We start from the raw sequence: 19,752 nt of genomic DNA on the forward strand, positions 1-19,752 counted from the left end.
AGCGCGCGCTGGCTGACCTGGGCGCCATACGCTGGCAGTGGGCATTAGAGACGGGCATGGCCCCATGCACGATGGTGCGCAAATTCCCCCAAAGCGTTCCTTTTTTTAAAGAGGAAAAAGAGGGGAGTGACTTCGTTTTCATGACAGGACAATGGCCGGGCTTGCTTACTCTGGCATGTGCCTGCCTAAAGCTCATGAGCCATATTTGCAGCCTTATATCCCCGGGAACTCCCGTCGGTAGCTTTGTCCGGCCTGGAGAACCAGGTGACCTTTTACGCAGGAGGGTGGGGGGCGCCGAAGGGGGTGCCCGAGCAGTTGCTCGTTTATTTGGCAGAACTTTATCGTCTTCCGAACCGCAGACAGTGAAGGCTCAGTTCTCAGAGGCGAAGCTTCTGCGGAGGCGACTTGGAACGGCGGGGGGCGAGCAGGCGGGGCTGCGCTCATGGAGAGGGAACGGGAGCTAATGGAGCGAGGGAGGCGGCGGTGCCGTGATGACCGGACACCCGCGCCTGACCCTGGGCCCGCGAAGGGCCCCAAACAGGCGAACGCCAGGGGAGGGGGTGGGTGTGGGCGCGGCGGCGGCGGCGGGGGGCCGCGGGGCGGAAGGAGCGCGGGAGGCGAGAAGCCCGCGCCGGGCCTCCGCCGGGGAGGCCGCGGGGCCCCGAGCGGGCGCAAGGGGGACGCGCTTCGGGGGGAGGCAGCTTCCGGGCTTCCGTGTCCGGCGAGGGCCGAGGGCCAGGCGGGCGCAGTTTTCTTCCTTGGGACCCAATGCGCTGGGCGCCCGCCCAGGTGAGTGCACGAGCCGCGCGAAGAGGCGGGACCCGAGGGCGCGGGGCCGCGGGCTCCTCCCCCGGCGCCTCGGCGGTCAGGGTCGGGCCGCGGCCGGGCGCGGACTCAGGGCCCGCGGGCTGTGGGACTCCGTCCGCCGGCCGCTGCCTCCCGCTCGCCCCGCCAAGCTGCCGGGTCCCGGTCCCCGACGGCAGAGGAGCCCGCGCGGGAGCACAGGTGCGTGCCGAGGCGGCGGCGGGCGCTCCGCGGCCGGGACGGGACGCGGCCGGGGGTGTGTGCCGAGGTTGGGAAGCACTTCCGGGTCGCGGCCGGGGCCCGGGGTCCCGCTGGGTCCTTCTTCCGGCCGGGGGCGGGGGCGCCTGCGGGATGCAGCCCCGAGGCCGGGGTGCGTGCGGAGGGGCGGCGTGTGCCTCCCGGCGGGTCGGGCAAACCCCGCGGAGTTCCCGCCGGAGGCACTTGCTCGCCGCTCCCCGGGGACCCGGGTCTCACCTGTCAGCCGCCAACACACGCTCCTGTTTTGCTCCACACTCGCGCTTCCTACCTGGTTCACCCCAAACGGAGACGGGAGGTTCAGCGCCACAAACATATGCGAATAACCCAAACACCAGAGAGCCTTAAATTAAAAAGAAATGACAAAATAGGAAAAGTTGTGAAAACCTGGTGAAATGTGAGCGTTAGCTGACACTTCACGGATCGGATTATCCAGGTCGCTGTGGGACATCTGATCTTTAATTCAAGTTCGCGGGGCGACTCCTTGGAGATCTTAAACCTCAGGCTTGTCCGGAACCCATAATGTCCCTCTACCCCCCCCCCCCCCCCCCCCCGCCCCGCAAGACTTTTCGTTCATCCCCTGACTCTATCAGTTACATATTTTACCTATTTCCCCTAAGAATCTGCTGATGAATTAAGTGAATATGTGTTAGATATTGCTGAAAGCATTATAATTAACTTAGTAAAGTATAACTTTTATTTAAAAGTTAGTTTAAACTAGAACATAAACATTAAATGATGTTTTCTGAAGTTACTTTCTCGTGACTGTCTACAAAGACATTTTAATATGGACATTTCTTTCGCGACAAATACCACATGATCCAACTTATGTGTGGAATTTAATGAACAAAATAGACAGCCCTCAGGGGAGGTGGGTAGGGGAGACTGGATGAAAGAAAGTGAAGGGATTTAGCTAAAGAACATGTATGCATAACCCAGGGACACAGACTATAGCGTGGTGATGGCCAGGCTGAAGGGAGAGCCGGGGAGGAGGTGGGCAAAGGGGGTTGGGGGGACGGGGACATCTGTAATAGTGTCAACATAAAAATAAAGTTAAAAAAATTTTTTTGAGTCAACATTTTGATTTCAGTAGAATTCTTGATTCTCGTCTCTGAATAACCTCTAATTATGTATTGCATATTAATTTCAGATGGCAAAAACTTAAATTAAAATGTCATTTTCCATTGTCATTACAAATTGAACCTTGTAACTGGAATAATACTTATATCTAATTATATAGTTAATAAGTTGCAAAATAATTTTTTTAATTGATTGATTTTAGACAGAGGCAGGGACAGGAGGAGAAAGAAAGAAACATCTATTTGTTGTTCCACTTATTTATGCATTCATTGGTTGATTCTTCTATGTACCCCGACTGGGGATTGAACCTGAAACCTTGGCCAGAGCCTCTGTTAACATATGTTTAGTATTTACATTAGATAGTGAACATATTTGTAATAGTAGTTTTAACATTGTCCTGCTTCTTTACATGTCTGGTAATTTTTGATTGGATGATCAACACTGATTTTTATGTTGCTGAGATCTGGATTATTATTATTATTATTATTATTACTATTTTTTACTACTTTAAAGAGTATTGACCTTTTTCTCTTGAAGGCAGTTAAATTACTTAAAAATAAGTTTGATCCTTTAGTTTAAAGGCATTTTAAAGCTGTCTTAGGGCAAGTCTAAATAGCCTTAACTCTAGGGTTAATTAAGGCCCACTGCTAAGGGTTGCCAAGGCATTGTGTTCCCTGCGGAAAGCCTCATGTATTTCATAAGCACTGAACTTGAACATGTGCCAGTTCTGTGTCATCTTTAGGAATGGTTAAGCTAACAGCTCCAGGAATGGTACTTTCCCTGGCCCGATGGGGTTTGACTCCGTGCAAGTGCTGACTGGTGTGCAATCACAGATTTAAGAAGACTCCTCTACCTGTTTCGGGAGCTCTTTCTCTGCATCCCTCCATCATCCTCAGGACCATGCCACACAGAGTGTAGGTGCTGCAGTTCTTCTGAACTCTGATCTCTGGCCAACTCAGTGAGACTACCAGGCTCTGTTTGGTTTTCCCCTGCAATTACAGACTTGGGGAGATTAAAGAATTTAACTCCTTTGTTTCCTTTTCCTCGGGGATCATAGGTGGCAGTGCTGTAATGCTCTTCTGCTGTAGAAAGTGTCGGGAAAAATAAAAAAAAATTACACATTTTATGTTCTATAACAGACAGTTTACCATTATTTGTAATGTTCTTCCAAGTTGCTAACAAAATTTAATACAAAATAGGAGAAGTTGATGGGAAAGCAATTCGGGGAACTTCTCAGTCTGTGAAAAAGCCTTACTATATTTTATGCTACGTAAATTCATCATAGTTCTCATATACTGAGTGCCATTTTAAAGTGTCAGAAGGAAAGGGGGCTTTATGTTATTATTTTCCTTTAATGGTCTTTTGACTTTAAGAACAGAGACAAGCAATAAAACTAGTGAAGATGGGATGTCCTAAAGAAAGATTAGGTGCATTTAGTCAAAGTAGCTGTGGTTATATGGAATCAGGTGGGCCAAAGCTGGGGCCTTGAATGCAGAAAGGTGACATTTCAGAAGGAGAAGAGAGTCAATTAAATGACTTTTTGTTACTTTTTTAAAAAGTTACAATTTGAGCCCTGGTAGGGTAGCTCTGTTGGTTAGAGCGTCGTCCCCTTATGCCAAGGTTGCATGATCCCTGGTCAGGCCACGTACAAGGAGCCACCAGTACAAGCATGAATAAGTGGAACAACAAAGCTATGTCTGTCTCTCCCTTCCTCTTCCTCTCTTTCTAAAATCAATTGAAAATTTTTAAGTTAAAATTTGAAAGAAAGGAAAACATTAAGACCCCAGACAGAAATAGCAATATAAGGAGCAGAAGATTTCTGGGTCCTAGGAAGAAAGGAGATGAAGGCTGCACGTATGTTAGCATTTCTGCTCTCCATGTTGAAAAAACAGAGATGGGGGTTGGATTACAAACTTGCCAAAGTTCTCTAATATATTTTGTACCTCAACGCTCTGGGGTTTTAAAATGTTTATCACCCTAAATATCAATACTACAAATATGAACTAGGTGCTAAGGAAGAGCTTCTTTTTGGCCTTCTTTAAAGATTAGATAAGACCCAGAAATCAGCATACTAGTTAATTTTACACAAATAAAAGGTTCAAACACAGTTAAGCATAGTTTTAATTCTTAAATAGTTTTTTCAGGAATTTTTAATAATGCTTTTATCTCTATCACATCCTTTAAAAAGATACAGTAGAGTAAATGTCAGATCAGTCATGTAGAATAAGTTGATACTTTACCATGGACTTCAATAATATTCTTAAAGTAAATATTTCCACTGGGCCACATACATTATAAAGGTAATAAATTTTAGTTTATGATTTATGATTTATCAAGTATTTTTGTGCATATTTGATGATTTAGACTTGGCTTTTGCTGTTTAAAAAGCTCTAACATTTTTGTTTTGTACAAAGACAGAGACAACATTCATTTACATTTATGCTTTTTAATTTTAGAAACAAAAACCAAGAAATGCCTCATTCCACAAACAAAGAACTGATACTTGGCATCATGGTGGGAACTACTGGAATCAGTTTGCTTCTTTTGTGGTATCGCAAGGTTTGTAAACCAAGGACAGCAATGAATTTACCTAAATTTCTTTCTCTGGGCAATGCATTTGATTTGGTGACTTCACAAGATGAGATGCAGGATGACCAAGGAACAGCAGCGATCTATCAAGGAAGGCAGCTTCAGATACTGGAGAAGTTAAACGAATTACTGACAAATATGGAAGAACTCAGAGAGGAAATCAAAATTCTTAAAGAAACCATTCCAAAGCTGGAGGAATGTGTATGTGGTGAACTTGGAGGAAAGACAACTGCTCATAGGATTAGTCCTCAGCACAGAGCTAGGAAAAGAAGGCTTGCCACAGTTCAAAGTTCAGGAACAAGCAATAGTTCAGAGGAAGCGGAAAGTGAAGGAGGGTAAGCTTCCTTAAGATGTTTTCCATGTTAAATTGCTTATTGATTGCATTATTGCTATTATTTAGGTACTTTCATTATGCATTATGGAGGATAAAGTTTCTTTAAGATATTTTCCATGTTGAATTGATTATTGATTGCATTATTGCTATTATTTAGGTACTTTCATTATGCCTTCCCAGTCATATATAGGGGTGGGCAAAAGTAGGTAAAAAATAATAAATAATACAATAATTAACAAATAATATAAGAATAAAATTTTTTGCATACTCACTGTATTCTGCTACAAACAAGATATAAAAGAAAGTGATTATTTTGGCTTATATTACAATTAAAACTATATTCAATAGAGGTCAGTATTTAAGTTAGGGTAGACCGCATTGAATAAAATAATATAAGTAACTTACTACTGCTAGGTGGTAGCATGTATGTATTGAAGAAGACAGTATTTGTTTGCTAAAATTTGTAACCTATTTTCTGCTGGAGTCCAACCCCAGTGGGTCCAGGGGTCCCCAAAGGTGTGGACGGAGTCGGCGAAGAAGGAATGACACGAAGACAGCCTTCAGTTGATCAGCAGCCTAGTCAGGACCTCTAGCCAGGATCTCCAGCCAAAGTTCTGGTCAGAGTTCTGGTTAGGAGCTGATGAGGATCTGATGAGGATCTGATGTTTATTGTCTTGTTACATCCGTATTTATACCAGCCAATTTTAATCCTGTCAATTTCTATTACAAAGGTTAGGGCGTTTCTTATCTCCATTCCAGAAAGTAAAGATTATGTAGCTTAACTACCTGCCTGGCACTTAATTAAGGGGTTGTATCTCCTCCCTAACCTCAGGGAAAAATCCCCACCTGGGGAAACAACCTTTCTCGGAGAGGTGACCTTGGTTAAAACACATGGCGCTAAGGAGAGCAAACATATTAAGAACAATATGCTATATATGCCAGGTCCCTTGAAACATATGCTGTGCAGATGTTTCTTTCCTGCAGCAACTGTGTCAAGCAGCAAGGATGGACCGGCTTCCAGCAATTTTCATATGTAGCTCCTTATATAAGAACTAGAGCCCGGTGCACAAAATTCATGCACTGGAGGGGAGGGGTACCTCAGCCCAGCCTACATCCTGTTGCAGTCCCGGACCTCTCAGAGGATGTTTGGGACCCCTCACTTCTTACCACCTGCCTGCTTGCTGCTCCTTACCACTCGGCTCGCTACTCCTGAGTGCTGCCACGGAGGCAGGAGAGGCTCCCGCCACACCGCTGTGCTCACCAGCCATGAACCCTGCTTCTGGCTGAGCGGTGCTCCTCCTGTGGGAGCGCACTGACCACCAGGGGGCAGCTCCTGCATTGAGCATCTGCCCGCTGGTGGTCAGTGTGCATCATAGCGACCAGTCATTCTGGTCGTTCTACACTAATGGTTGCTTAGGCTTTTGTTATATAGACTAGAGGCCCAGTGCACAAAAATTTGTGCACTGGTGGTGGGGGGCTGTCCCTCAGCCCCACTTGTGCCCTCTCACAGTCTGGGACCCCTTGGGAGATAACGACCTGCTGGCTTAGGCCCACTCCCAGGTGGCAGAGGGCAGGCCCAATCCCTAGGTGCAGCCCCTGGTCGGGCTCAGAGCAGGGCCGATTGGGGAGCTGGGGCGCCGCCCCTTGTCATGCACAGAGCAGGGCGGATCGGGAGGTTGCGATGCCACCCTCAGTCACGCTCAGGGTAAGGCCGATTGGGGGATTGGGACGCCGCCCCCTGTCACACTCAAGGCAGGGTCGATGGGGAGGTTGTGGCGCCACCTCTTGTTACGCACAGAGCAGGGCCGATCAGGGGGTTGGGGTACTCCCCCCTGTCACACTCAGGGCAGGGCCGATGGGGAGGTTGCGGCTCCACCCCGTCACACACAGAGCAGGGCCCATGGGGGGATTGGGGCGTCGCACCCTGTCACACACAGAGCAGGGTCGATCAGGGGGTTGGGGTGCCTTCCCCTGTCACGAACAGAGCAGGGCGGATAAGGAGGTTGTGGCCCCGCCCCCTGTCACACACAGAGCCGCAGGGCGATCAGGGGGTTTGGGCGCTGCCCCCTGTCACGCTGCTCCAGGGGCCAGAAGGCCTCACAGCTCCGCTGATCCCAGTGCTGGGAGGCCTCGCTGCTCCGCCGATCCCGGTGCTAGGAGGCCTCACGGCTCCGCTGATCCCGGTGCTGGGAGGCATATTACCCTTTCACTATATAGGATAGAGGCCTGGTGCACAGGTGGGGGCCGGCTGGTTTGCCCTGAAGGGTGTCTTGGATCAGGGTGGGCATCCCGCTTTGGTGCCTGGCCAGCCTGGATGAGGGGATGATGGCTGTTTGCAGCTGGTCACACCCCCTTCATGGTGGGGGTCCCCACTGGGGTGCCTGGCCAGTCTGGGTGAGGGGCTGAGGGCCGTTTTGAGGCTGGCAGATGACTGAAGCTCCCAACCTCTCCTTTTTTTCTTTTTCTTTTTTTCTGGGATTTATTTACCTTCTATGGCTGTCACTGGAGTTGAGAGCCGGCTTTAGCTCTGAGGCTTAGCTCCAGCTCTGAGACCTTGGCTGCTGAAAGCAGGTATCTGGGTTTGTTTGGGTTCTATAATTAAAACACTGTTGCAACTCCAGCTCGGCCGGCTGTCTGAGAGCATGGGGATTGTTTAGATTCTATAATTGCAACATAGTTGCTTAGACTGCAGCTCAGAGGCCGGCAGTGGCAGGCGGGGAACCTTGGCTTCCTCCTTCACTGGAGCAAGCAAGCCTCCTGTTCGCTTCAGGTGCCTGGCTGCCGGCCGCCATCTTGGTTGGCAGTTAATTTGCATATCGCCCTGATTAACCAATGGGAAGCGTGTCGGAGGTACAGTTAATTACCATGTTTTTCTATTATTAGATAGGATGGTCCAATAAGTGCAGTTCAATAGAACCTTGTGCGATGATGGAAATGTTCAAAATTTATGCTGTGCTATGTAGCAGCCACTTGAAGTACAGCTAGTATACCTGAGGAACTAATTTTTAAATTTTATTTAATTGTAATTAAATTTAAATTGCCATATTGGACTAGTGGCTACTGTATTGACAGTGGAGACCTAAAAAGATTTGAGAATGTTCAAGTAAGTCAATTTCTTCCTCCCATGGGATAATCCACTGAATTCTAAAACCAGGAACATCCATAATATTCTCTTAGAGGCAAACACAAGTGGTTTATGAATAAAGAAATTGTGCTTGACTAGTGTTTTTGAGGAGTAAAATAGGCAAGTAAGTAAAGAAGCACCAGTGGATATGACATAGCCCGAAATTCTTTAGGGTGGGGACCCCCATGTTTTCATTGTCGTATTCCACACATCTGATGTTGCTGGAACACATCTGTACTGGTTGACCTAAAATATGTATTTTTTTGTTTCTGTTGTTTATAAAACTACTTGCTGTTTGTTATTGGATTTGTTCAAATCCTTAACCATGTACTATGTCTTTATATTTACTAAACTGCATTTAGTAACTACTATCTCGTGAATTAATGAACTCTCTTTCTTTCTAAAGGAACTAATGGTGGAAAGGGAAATTCTAGAGGTAGCCTAATAAATTGTTTGGTAATCCCCAAGAAGTATTTTTTCTACCTTTCAAGTCACAAGAGTTTAATATTGTAATGGAAAAAAACAAAACAAAACTTAACCAGTGCTAATTTAGTGATGAACATTGTTGTTTCTTTGCATAATTGGATATATCTGGTAAGCCATTTGTACAAATAACTATAATTAATGTAATAGGTTGAATAATTTACATTCACTACACTCAGATCAGCTAAAGATGTAAATGTACATTACTCTGTAACTGAATTCAGTTCACCAGCTCCGTTTTTGATAATGTGGGAAAACTTGAATTTGTCGATGCAAATTAACTCAGTCAATTCTAGTTTAGAGCTTATGTGTGTGTGTGTGTGTGTGTGTGTGTGTGTTAAAGATTCAGTCGCAAAAGATTTCCTTTTGGAAAAGGTACTCGTGGATCTTAGTGTGACTTAGGAGCAATAGACAACTATCTCACAACACGGGGAAAAATAGTAGATTGCTGGGGAGAGAGCCATGCTCTTTGGGCTTCTTTTTAAAACAGATTATTTAAATTGATTTTTAGAAATAGAGTAAGGAACAGAGAAAGAGAGAGAAACATCGATTGGCTGCTTCCTGCGAACCCCCTTCCAGAGATCTAGCTGCAACCTGGGCATGTGTACTGACCGGAATCGAACTGGCAACCTTTCAGTGCAGAGGACAACACTCAACCAACTGAGCCACACCAGCAGGGCTCCCTGGGCTTCTAACTCTATTACACATCTTGCCTGGTGTCCTAAGAATGTAAGGCCCTGAACACTTTTTTTCCCCCCTTGATTCTTAAAAAATTGAGACTACTTTTTTGGAGCAGTTTTAGGTTCACCGAAAAAATTGAGGGGAAGGTACAGAGATTTCCCATATGCCCCTGACCCCACACATCCCCCCACCTCCCCATTACACAGTACCATAAAACCTATATTAATACATCATAATCATTCAGAGTTCATAGTTTGCCTTAGGGTTCACTCTTGGTTGTACATTCTATGGATTTGGACAAATGTTTAATGATATGAACCCATTGTTATGGTATCAGACTATTTTCACTGCCCTAAAAATCCTCTGTGCTCTGCCTGTTCATCGCTTTCTCCCCTCAAACCCTGGCAACCACTGATCTTTTTGCTGTCTCCATAGTCATACCGCTTTCAGAATGTCATATAGTTGGAATCATACAGTATGTAGTCTTTTCAGATCGACTTCCTTTACTTCATAATATGCATTTAAGTTTCCTCCATATCTTTTTATGGCTTGACAGTTCATTTCTTTTTAGTGCTGAATAATATCCCATTGTCTAGATGTATCACAGTTTATTTATCCATTCACCCACTGAAGGACATCATGTCATGGTGGATTCCAAGTTTGGGCAATTATCAAGACAGCCCCCGTAAACATTCATGTACAGATTTTTGAGTGGACATAAGTTTTTGTCTCATTTGGGTAAATACTAAGAAGCACGATTGCTGGATTGTATAGTAAGAGTATGTTTAGTTTTGTAGGAAACCTCTCAACTGTCTTCCAAAGTGGCTGTCTTCACTTCCAAGGTGAACCACCAACAATGAATAAGGGCTCCTTTGCATTCCCACCAACAGTGAACAAGGGCTCCTGTTGCTCCACATCCTCAAAGGCATTTTGGCGGTGGTCTATGCAATCAGATGGAACACTTTATTGCCAAGGTAGATGAAGCGAGGTAGAAGGGGGCAATAACATTTGCTGTTTAGGTTTTATGTTTTTTTCTTTACTTTCTCAGGATATCTTCAGATCAAGTTTTATAATACGTAGTCACTTTCCATATTACTGGATGGTGTAAAAACCTGGGGTAAAGCATGTTTGGTGAAAGAAGAATGAGTTAGTAGGACAAGGGTATGGAGAGCAGCCAGTAAGAGAGACCATCCCAAGCAAAGGATTGTGCCAATATACTGTATATGTTATGGCCTTCATTTTGCTGTTTTCTCATCACTTGATTTCTTAGATGACTCCTTAAACATGACAAAGTTAGAATACATATTCTACAGTCACGTGGATTGGAGCTTTTCAGAAAGGTGAGCCGCAGGACAATTTTATTCTAAATTGATGTCATTAGATTCTAGAGTCTGCTGTCATCACATTCTGTGCTATTGCCATGCTAATTCCACAAGCAACTTAAACATTCAGTCTTCTGACCTGTTCCACCTATACAGGCATTTTATGGCTTAAAGATGATGGCTTAGAAAGGAAGGGAGAGATTTATTTTTTGATTAAACTTAATATGGGAAAATGTGTAAGGTAAGCCTTTAAAAAGAAAAAAAAATTTCTGTATATTTATGAGCTAAAGCTCATTGATATATTCATAAACCAAGCTTTAATGCTTCCTTTAGTGTCCCACTGTGACTGAATAACTGGGATATCTGGATATTTATCTGAAATAGTCTTGCGAGTGATTCTGTTTAATCTGTGGTTAATATTTTAAAATGCATGGTATACATTTATTTTACTAACTCCTATCACTAGAGGAACTTAATATTCTCAAGCAGATATTATGGCTTATTATTTTCTAAGATGGAAAGTTCTACCTTTTCCTTCAGGGGATCCTTTAGTTTTGTGCCCTCTCGTGTATTTCCCCTGATCTTTCTTTCTGCCTGCTTCTCTGTCTTTCAATTTCTCTTCCCCAAGGTTTAATAGACTGGGCAGGTACGTAGAGGTAATTAGAGACAGTCTTTTAGACTTAGCATCCTTTTGGATACCTGTGTGACCATCTGCTTTAGCTGCTATAATTTTCTTGTTCCCTGTTGTTTCCATATTGATAAGGTGGATATTATTCTTCAGGAGGCTTGGGAGGTTTCCACGTCCGCTGCCTATTTTTTTCCTCATCTGACACTTTTCTCACTCTAGCTGCTACAAAAAGGACCAGAACTTCCAACAGTATTGTCCTGAAGATCGAGTTACTTCAGACCCCTTGCACCATGGGACCTCTTCTGTTACTCGTGAACCTAACTTTTATGATCTCCCTGCAAACTATGCTAAAATACAAAAAGTCAGTATACGTAGAGGAAGTAAAAATTTCACTACTCCATCAAGAATATCTGCTTTCTCATCTTCCTCTGATGGACATTCTTTATTCAGTAAATTTCAGAAAAGCAGTGTTACCCTTCAGCGTCAAGAAAGTAGAGCTAACTTTGATTCTGAAGACAAAAGCAGCCTCAGTAATTTAAAAACTTCCCCAGAAAATTTTGCTTTTAAATCCCGGAGACACTTCTCTACCCGTAAACCAAGTATAATTTCCTGTTATGAAAGCTCTCTGTATTTTGATCTTCAATCAAGTAGTGAGTACATGAACAATCCAAGTGAAACTCCAGGAGCTTCTAAAAGCTCAACTACTGCCGATGTTGAAAAATACTTAAGTTCTTGTTCTCCTGACTATAGCATTAAATATTTTATAAGTTTTGAAACAAAAGTTCATTCCTTGGCCAATCCGATAGATGCTGCTAGAGATCCCTACAGACCAAGCACAGCAACCTTCATTTCTGTCCCAACTCGCATTTCCCATTCTCATCAAAAAAGAGAAATTGCCAGTGACACACAAGAAAGAAGCCAACCAAAGAAAGAGCTCCTTCCTCCTGATGTTCAGAGTTGCAGAGCCAGTCATCCTCCAGCTGTGATTCAGCAGCAGACCTCTGAAAGCGCCAATTCTGTTCCCCCTAATGTTGCATTTGCTTCGTTTTATAAACCTAGTAGGAAGTTTACCCCAGTTATAATGGAAGTTAACTCAGATTGCTTTGATGGTGGAAATATTGCTCAGTCATCTCAAGATGAAGACAAATCTTCACCTATTGAAATTCCTAACTTAAGGTCGCCTCAGATTTTATCCTCTCTTAGAAGGGCAGCTCAAATCGGAAGTTTTCCTACCAGGCGTACTCTACAGTCTGTAGAAATCACTTCCCAGTTTTCCCCGAAGCCTCCTCCCTTACTAAGCTTCACTCCATTTTCTGAAAAAGATTGCTATGTTGCAGTTTATATTTAATTTTAATGTCTGTGTTTTCTGAAAAATAGTTCATTCATAATATTGGAATATGGAAGTCAAACATTATTCATGTGTTTCAGGCTTTTAACAGATTTACTACTTATAGATTGACAGGGCCCAGATTTCTGAGTGACTGTTGTAATACATTTGTGATCTGAAAATAACGTCAAGCTTTGATATATAGGTCTTCTAAATGTATTACATTGTTTGAGAGTTTAACATCTTTTATCCTTGTCTCATGATTGGAGATAGTATTCCTATATAATATATATATAGGGCGGGGCAAAAGTAGGTTTATAGTTGTTCGTATGAGAAATAATACAACAAGTAAATAATAATACTCACACCTATAAACCTACTTTTGCCCCACCCTGTATATTTCCATATTTATCAGTTCAGAAATTTTCATTTACATAAGACTTCTTAATTATATTTCTCATGCCACACATTTCACTGACAGATGATGTTTTTACTAATACAAGGACCAAAAATTATATGTAAAAACATTATCATGGAAATATGTAGACTACTGAAACCAGATATTTTAACAAAATACTTTTAATACACATTTATGTATGCATGTGTCTGGGAATTCAGAGAACTCTGAAATAAAAAATGTATATATTAGTAATTTTTATTTTTTAAAGTTAATACATTTCAGGTTTTTTCCAACATTTTTATTTTTAAATTGTCAAATAAAATTTTTATTTTAAAAAGTATCTCTAAAATTTTTATTTTTAAGAGTGAATATTTTTTATATTTTTCTATTATATTATACAAAGTTTATAAATATATTTATCAGACTAAATAATGAATGGACAATGTATATGGGCAATTAAAAATACTTAAGTTAGAATAGAATTAATCTTTTTAGAGGAAAGGAATTTGCATTATTTTCAATTATCGTAATAAAATGTTCCTTATATTTGTCATTGGGCTAAGATGTTATTTTTGTTTTTTTACTCCCCGCCCTTGGCTCCACCCCCCCCCCCACCCCCCACCCCCAGCACTATTTGTTGAAGAGACTCTTTTTTTCTCCATTAAATAGTCTTGTCAAAAATCATTTGACCGTATATGTGAGGGTCTACTTCTGGGCTCTATTGTATTCTATTGATGTATATGTCTGACTTTATGCCAGTACACACTGTTTTGATCACTGTAGCTTTGTAATAAGTTTTTAAATCAGGAAGTATGAGACCTCCAACTTTGTTCTTCTTTTCCAAGATTGTTTTTGCTACTCAGGATCTTCTGTATGCATTCTAGGATGGATTTTTCTGTCTTTACAAAAGACATTGTTGGGAGTTTGAGAAGGATTGCACTGAATCTTTGGGTAATATTGACATCTTGACAATAGTAAGTCTTCAAACCGATAACATGAGATTTCCATTTGTGCCTTCACATGTGTTGAAGCTTTTTCAATGTGCTGTAGTTTTCTCAATGTGTAGTAGTTTTCAGTGGCTATGTTCTGGATGTATTTTGAAGATAGAACCAATAGGGAATTTCTAACAGGTGATATTGCTTAGGAGAGAAAAAGAAGGTCAAGGATGATTCTACGTTTTTTCACTTGGGCAACTGGAAGAATGAAGTTTCCATTAATAATGTTGTAGAAGAGGTTGAATATCATTTCATATAATGTCTTCGTTATAAGGACTTTGAAATAAATTTATTTTATATTGGAAATAGTTGCACTTCTCTCAAAAACTTGTTTCATTTATATCTTTGTTAATATCTGCTGGGGGCTGTAACTGCATGGCTGCTGGAAGATACAGACATTTGTGTCCCTCATAGCAAGGATGTAGAGATTTAAAATATATGTATTGTTTTTATTGACCTCACTCACATTTGGCCTTGGTTTTATCTTTTTTTACTATTTCTAATTAGTTCTCTTATATGTTATGTATCCTTACATACCGCCTTAAAATCTTTTTAGAATAGGACAGGGCTTGAATAAATGAAAACAAATTGTTTTTGTATGCCACCAAAAAAGGGAAATGTGGAAGGTAGCATGAATTTGTAAAAACCTAAGTTGAGAGTGAGAACATTATCTTGAACTATAAATATATGTGTGTGTGTGTATTTGAATGCCTACTGAGTTCCTACAACGCTGTATCATACATTCAACAACATTCAGTGCATATCTACTATGTGTCAGATGCTGTTTTAGGCACTTGAAACATCGGTTAATAAAACAAAGAATCCTGTTGTCAGGGAGCATGCAATCTAGTGGGGGTGATACTGATAAAAAGTAGCACCTGTAGTAGATTAGTAAATGATATAGTGTATTAGAAGATGATATTACAGAAAATAAATGCCAAGCTAAGAGAGATTGGCCATGAAGAGAATGTGTGGAGGTTGCAGTATTAAATAGAGTAGTCTGGATGGGCCACATTTGAGAAGATGACAATGGAGCTGAGACATGAAGGAGGAGAGAGCAAGCAAAGGTCCTGAGGTCGGAGTATGACTAGCCAGTGTGGAGCTGAATGAATGATAAGAGTAGTATGGAACCAACGTCAGAGAGGTGATGTGGTTGGGAGACAAATATAGGGCCTTGTAGACGCTTGTGAGGACTTGAATATTTTCTCTGAGTGAAGGGGACACCATAGCAGGGTTTCAGCATAAGAGTGGAACGATTTGACTTGCATTTTAAAAGGATCACTCTGGCTATTGGAGTATAACTTTTAAGAGTTGATATAATTTCTGCAATTTTAGGTATATTACAGCTAGTACTGATACAGAAGAACAGAGTTTTCCAGTCCGTAAAGCACTTAACAAATGTGTTGAGGAATTAAATTTAGATGCCCTTCTTCAGAAGGCAGATAACTTACGTATGGATGAGTCTAAAAAGATGGAGAGTTTTGAACTACTTTGTGACCACAAAGAAAAGGTAAGATATATATGTTAACGAGTTTGTATAGCTTTAATTTTTTATTTAATCTATGATTCTATTCATATCATGCCCATTATAATTGTGTCACAGTTTACAAAAGATAAATGATGGATACAAAATTTTTCTCTAATATGACTAAAATTTTTTAAAAGTATATATAAGAGCCCTAACCGGTTTGGCTCAGTGGGTAGAGCATCGGCCTGCGGACTCAAGGGTCCCAGATTTGATTCCGGTCAAGGGCATGTACCTTGGTTGCGGGCACATCCCCAGTGGGGAGTGTGCAGGAGGCAGCTGATCGGTGTTTCTCTCTCATCGATGTTTCTGACTCTCTATCCCTCTCCCTTCCTCTCTGTAAAAAATCAATAAAATATATATATTTTTAAAAAGTATATATAAGAGCCCTGTGTGATGTGGCTCAGTTGGTTGGCACATGCGCCCTTGCACCAAAAGGTCATGAGTTTGACTCCCACTCAGGGCAAGTGCCTAGGTTGTGGGTCTGGTCCCTGGTTGAGGTCTGTGTGAGAGGCAACGAATCCATGTTTCTCTCTCACGTCAATGTTTTCTTCTCTTTCTCTCTCCCCTTCCTTGCTCTAAAATCAATAAATAGTCCTAGCTGGTGCCGAAACCGGTTTGGCTCAGTGGATAGAGCGTCGGCCTGCGGACTGAAAGGTCCCGGGTTCGATTCCGGTAAAGGGCATGTACCTGGGTTGCAGGCGCATCCCCAGTGGGGGATGCGCAGGAGGCGGCTGATCGATGTTTCTCTCTCATCGATGTTTCTGGCTCTCTATCTCTCTCCCTTCCTCTCTGTAAAAAATCAATAAAATATATTTTAAAAAAAAAATAGTCCTAGCTGGTTTGGCTCGGTGGATAGAGCATCAGCCTGCGGACTAAAGGGTCCCAGGTTCAATTCCGGTCAAGGACACATGCCTGGGTTGCAGGCTTGATCCCCAGTAGGGGGCGTGCAGAGAAGGCAGCTGATCAGTGATTCTCTCTCATCTTATCGTAGCTGTTACTAGAGCCCCCATGAATGGACATTGTCATCTGTGGATGTTTCTCTCTCTCTCTCACCCTTCCTCTCTGAAATCAATAAAAACATATAAATAAAATAAACATATCTTCAGGTGAGGATTAAAATAAATAAGTAAAAGATACATAGTTCTAAAAAGTATATATACGACTTTCTTAGGTTCTAAGATTATAAAAATGAGAACCAGAGATATGATTATACAGATTTACTTGGATTTTTGTTAATTTATTATATTTAATAACTATTTGATAACATAAATAACAAGGCACACTGCTACTCTTGAGAGGAGAGCTACATTTTAAGTTTTCTAACTTATTCATGTAACAGCCATCAGTATTTTTTTAATCCTCACCCGAGGATATGTGTATTGATTTTAGAGAGAAAGAAGCATCAATGTGAGAAACATCAGTTGGTAAGCACCCCAACCAGGGATCAAACCCTCAACCTAACCTAGGTATGTGCCCTGATTGGGAATCGAATCTGCAACCTTTATGGGGTACAGGACAATGCTCCAACCAACCGAGCCACCCGGGGCAAAACCATCAGTGTTTTAATCTACTTCTACCAGCGGTCAGTTTCCAGTGTTTAATGTTGGGCTGAATTGGGAAAGCCCATCCCTGCCATTGTCATCACCACCACCACCAAATAAGGGTTTGCAGTATCTCACGGAGCAAGAAATCTCTTTCCAATGAGCAAGCCTAATCTTTGAGGATCTAGCAACTCTAAACACATTGTCTAAAAGTTTTTAAATCTCCAGGATTATATTTAAGTAATTTAGGTTAAAAAAAACACTGCTCTTTTGAGCATATGTGATCTGTAGTATCTGATATTATCTGAACTGTCCCTTGAAGCATCATATCAATAGTCGATAACTTAGAAAGTAAATGAGAAGATACTACAACCCAGAGGGATGTATGGATTCTGGCACTTGTCAGTTCTCTCTTCTACGTAGGTGGGAGCTAGTGCCTGGATAGTATTAATTAGTTTTCAGTTCCATACGTAACACTATATTAAATCACATTCTGTAGCCAGGAATATTTTAATTGAAAATGTTATATGCACAGGAATAGATTCAGTCATCTATAAATACCAGCTTACCTGCCTAATCTTTTTGATGGTACAGTGGAAAACATTTAGAGTCTGGTCAAGTGAGTGAATTAATCTAATGTGCAGGTCTCTCTTTTCAGTTTAGAGATGAAATAGAGTTTATTTGGCGGTTAGTTCGTGCTTATGGAGACATGTATGAGCTATCTACAAATACAGAAGAAAAGAAACATTATGCTAATATCGGTAAGTATTTTGTAAAGATTGATTATCCTCAAGTGACAATTGTTGGCAATAATAAAACACTAATGAATTTTAATTAAAGCTGAATTATCTAAGCTAAAACTCATATGTTTATTCTATCTCAGTATATCCTGGTACTAAAAAATACACATAGTCTAAGGACAGGAAAAAAATTTTCAGGACTAAAAAAACCCCACATGTAAGCATAATAGAATAGACGACTAAAAAACTCAGATTTTAGCTTTTAATGTTTATAAAACCTCAGAAGAGACGTGAAGTGGTAATTTTCAAGACCCAGTAACAGGCAGAAGGCAATAGTGTTTCACTGCAATGAAAATAACGTTCTTACTTCCTATAACGTAGAACTCTGGGTGCCACGAAGAAATAACTACTCAGACTTTAATGTTTTTTCAAAATTGATCTTAATAAAACAAGATTAGCCTTGAGCTGATCATTGTTTTAGCTGAGTAATAAGTACATGGTGGTTCTTTTTATTGTCCTCTATACTCTTTTGCATATTTTTGAACTTTTCCTTTAATAACAACGATGAAAGAAAACCAGCCAGAATGTCAAGGTGTCTATACATACGCATGTCCCCTTGACTCGCACTGCAGAACAAAACCCTTTCCAGCAAAACGCTCCTTAACTGCCAACTCCATGACAACCTTCAGGGCAGTAATTTGACATGAAACTTCTTTAATTCATGCATTCCCAAGTCCTCTCTTTCCCAAGCTTTCCTTGTGTAAGACAGCAAGAGGAAGAAGCAGCAGGGCACTCCAGACCTCTTTCCAGTCTCTCTTTCTGTCCTTTTTATTTCCAAGAAGGAAATATTTTCAAACTTCCGGTAATTACTTTTCTTGCACCGTAGTTTTCCTTGCCAGTTGACCTCTGCACCATAATTCTGTCTCAGTGGGAGGAGGGTGGGAGGAGGGTGGGAGGAAGCCTCCTCTTGTTCTTTACATATTCATCATCCGCTTTCTGGGGACAGTTTTTCCACAGCAATTCATCGTGCAGGCCGTAGACAAAATGTAGACAAGAGAGTTATTAACTTGAAGGTAAATAAAAATTTAACCACAGGGAACAAACTGATTTTTTTATGTCTACTGAGAAAATTAAAGTATATCAGTGTTAAATGTTCTGAGAGTCATCAATTTTAAACACTCCCCTGTGGTCAAAACTTTTGCTTTCTAAGCAAGTTTCCAAGTGAAGCTTCTGGTCTTGGGGCCATACTTTGGAAACCACTAATTTAATTCAATAATCTACCCTCCACCAACTTACATGAAGGTACTAATTGTAAGTCCGTTTATCTTTCAGGAAAGACTTTAGGTGAAAAAGCTGTTACTAGAGCCCCCATGAATGGACATTGTCATCTGTGGTAAGTACATAGAATTTATGCAGCCTTCAAATTCTAACATGCCTCTGTGAATTACAATGAAATGTAAAAACATGATTGACTTATTTAACCTGTCTGTCACATTCGCTGAAAAACCTATTTAGTAGATAACAGTAACTATTCTTGTTCTGTTTATTCTCAGGTATTTTTCATTGTGTATATTTTAAATACATTTAAGGTGAACTTTTATTGAAGATTTCACAAGTGAATCTACCAAGTCCAGTGGCTTTGAATTTGATAAATTCTAATTAAAACTAATTTAACATAACTTAAAAAAAAACAACAACACAAAAGCTAAAATGGTGCTGTGTTTCTAACCAAAATGTAGTGATGAAGTTGAATAGTTGCAACAGAGACGCTCTGACCTCAGAGTCGAACATGTTTGCTAGCTGGCCCTGCAGCAAAAGTTTGCAGACCCATGGTTTACAGGGCTGTGTGATGGTTTATAAGCCTTCATTTTGAAATAAAAGGCGAAATCCTTAGGAATAATTATCGTAAAAGACTAACACT

The 19,752-nt window shown here is 41.5% G+C and overlaps 2 protein-coding genes across 5 annotated transcripts in view; both read left to right on the top strand.

The window, feature by feature from the left end:
• Positions 1-699: 699 nt before the first annotated feature.
• Positions 700-19,752, top strand: part of LOC139019392 (regulator of microtubule dynamics protein 2-like) — a 32,557-nt gene continuing 13,504 nt past the window's right edge. The window contains exons 1-5 of one of the 4 annotated variants that reach the window (XM_070428413.1): positions 700-789; positions 4,596-5,063; positions 15,358-15,532; positions 17,750-17,852; positions 19,164-19,224. In XM_070428413.1, coding sequence (XP_070284514.1) covers positions 4,612-5,063; positions 15,358-15,532; positions 17,750-17,852; positions 19,164-19,224 — 791 coding nt within the window. In that variant the 5' untranslated portion in view covers positions 700-789; positions 4,596-4,611. Of the gene's footprint in view, positions 790-845; positions 1,006-3,036; positions 3,058-4,595; positions 5,064-15,357; positions 15,533-17,749; positions 17,853-19,163; positions 19,225-19,752 lie in introns of those variants that run through there. The other 3 variants (XM_070428412.1, XM_070428414.1, XM_070428415.1) reach the window with 3 other exon arrangements.
• On the top strand, positions 10,897-12,759 carry LOC139019562 (uncharacterized). Its single transcript, XM_070428562.1, has 3 exons — positions 10,897-10,913; positions 11,520-12,358; positions 12,755-12,759. The coding sequence occupies exons 1-3, from the start codon at positions 10,897-10,899 to the stop codon at positions 12,757-12,759; spliced, it is 861 nt and encodes a 286-aa protein (XP_070284663.1).

The sequence above is a fragment of the Myotis yumanensis genome, unplaced genomic scaffold (assembly GCF_028538775.1).
Source record: "Myotis yumanensis isolate MYYU_CA2020_CCGP unplaced genomic scaffold, mMyoYum1.0.hap1 SCAF_11, whole genome shotgun sequence".
Lineage (NCBI taxonomy): Eukaryota > Metazoa > Chordata > Mammalia > Chiroptera > Vespertilionidae > Myotis > Myotis yumanensis.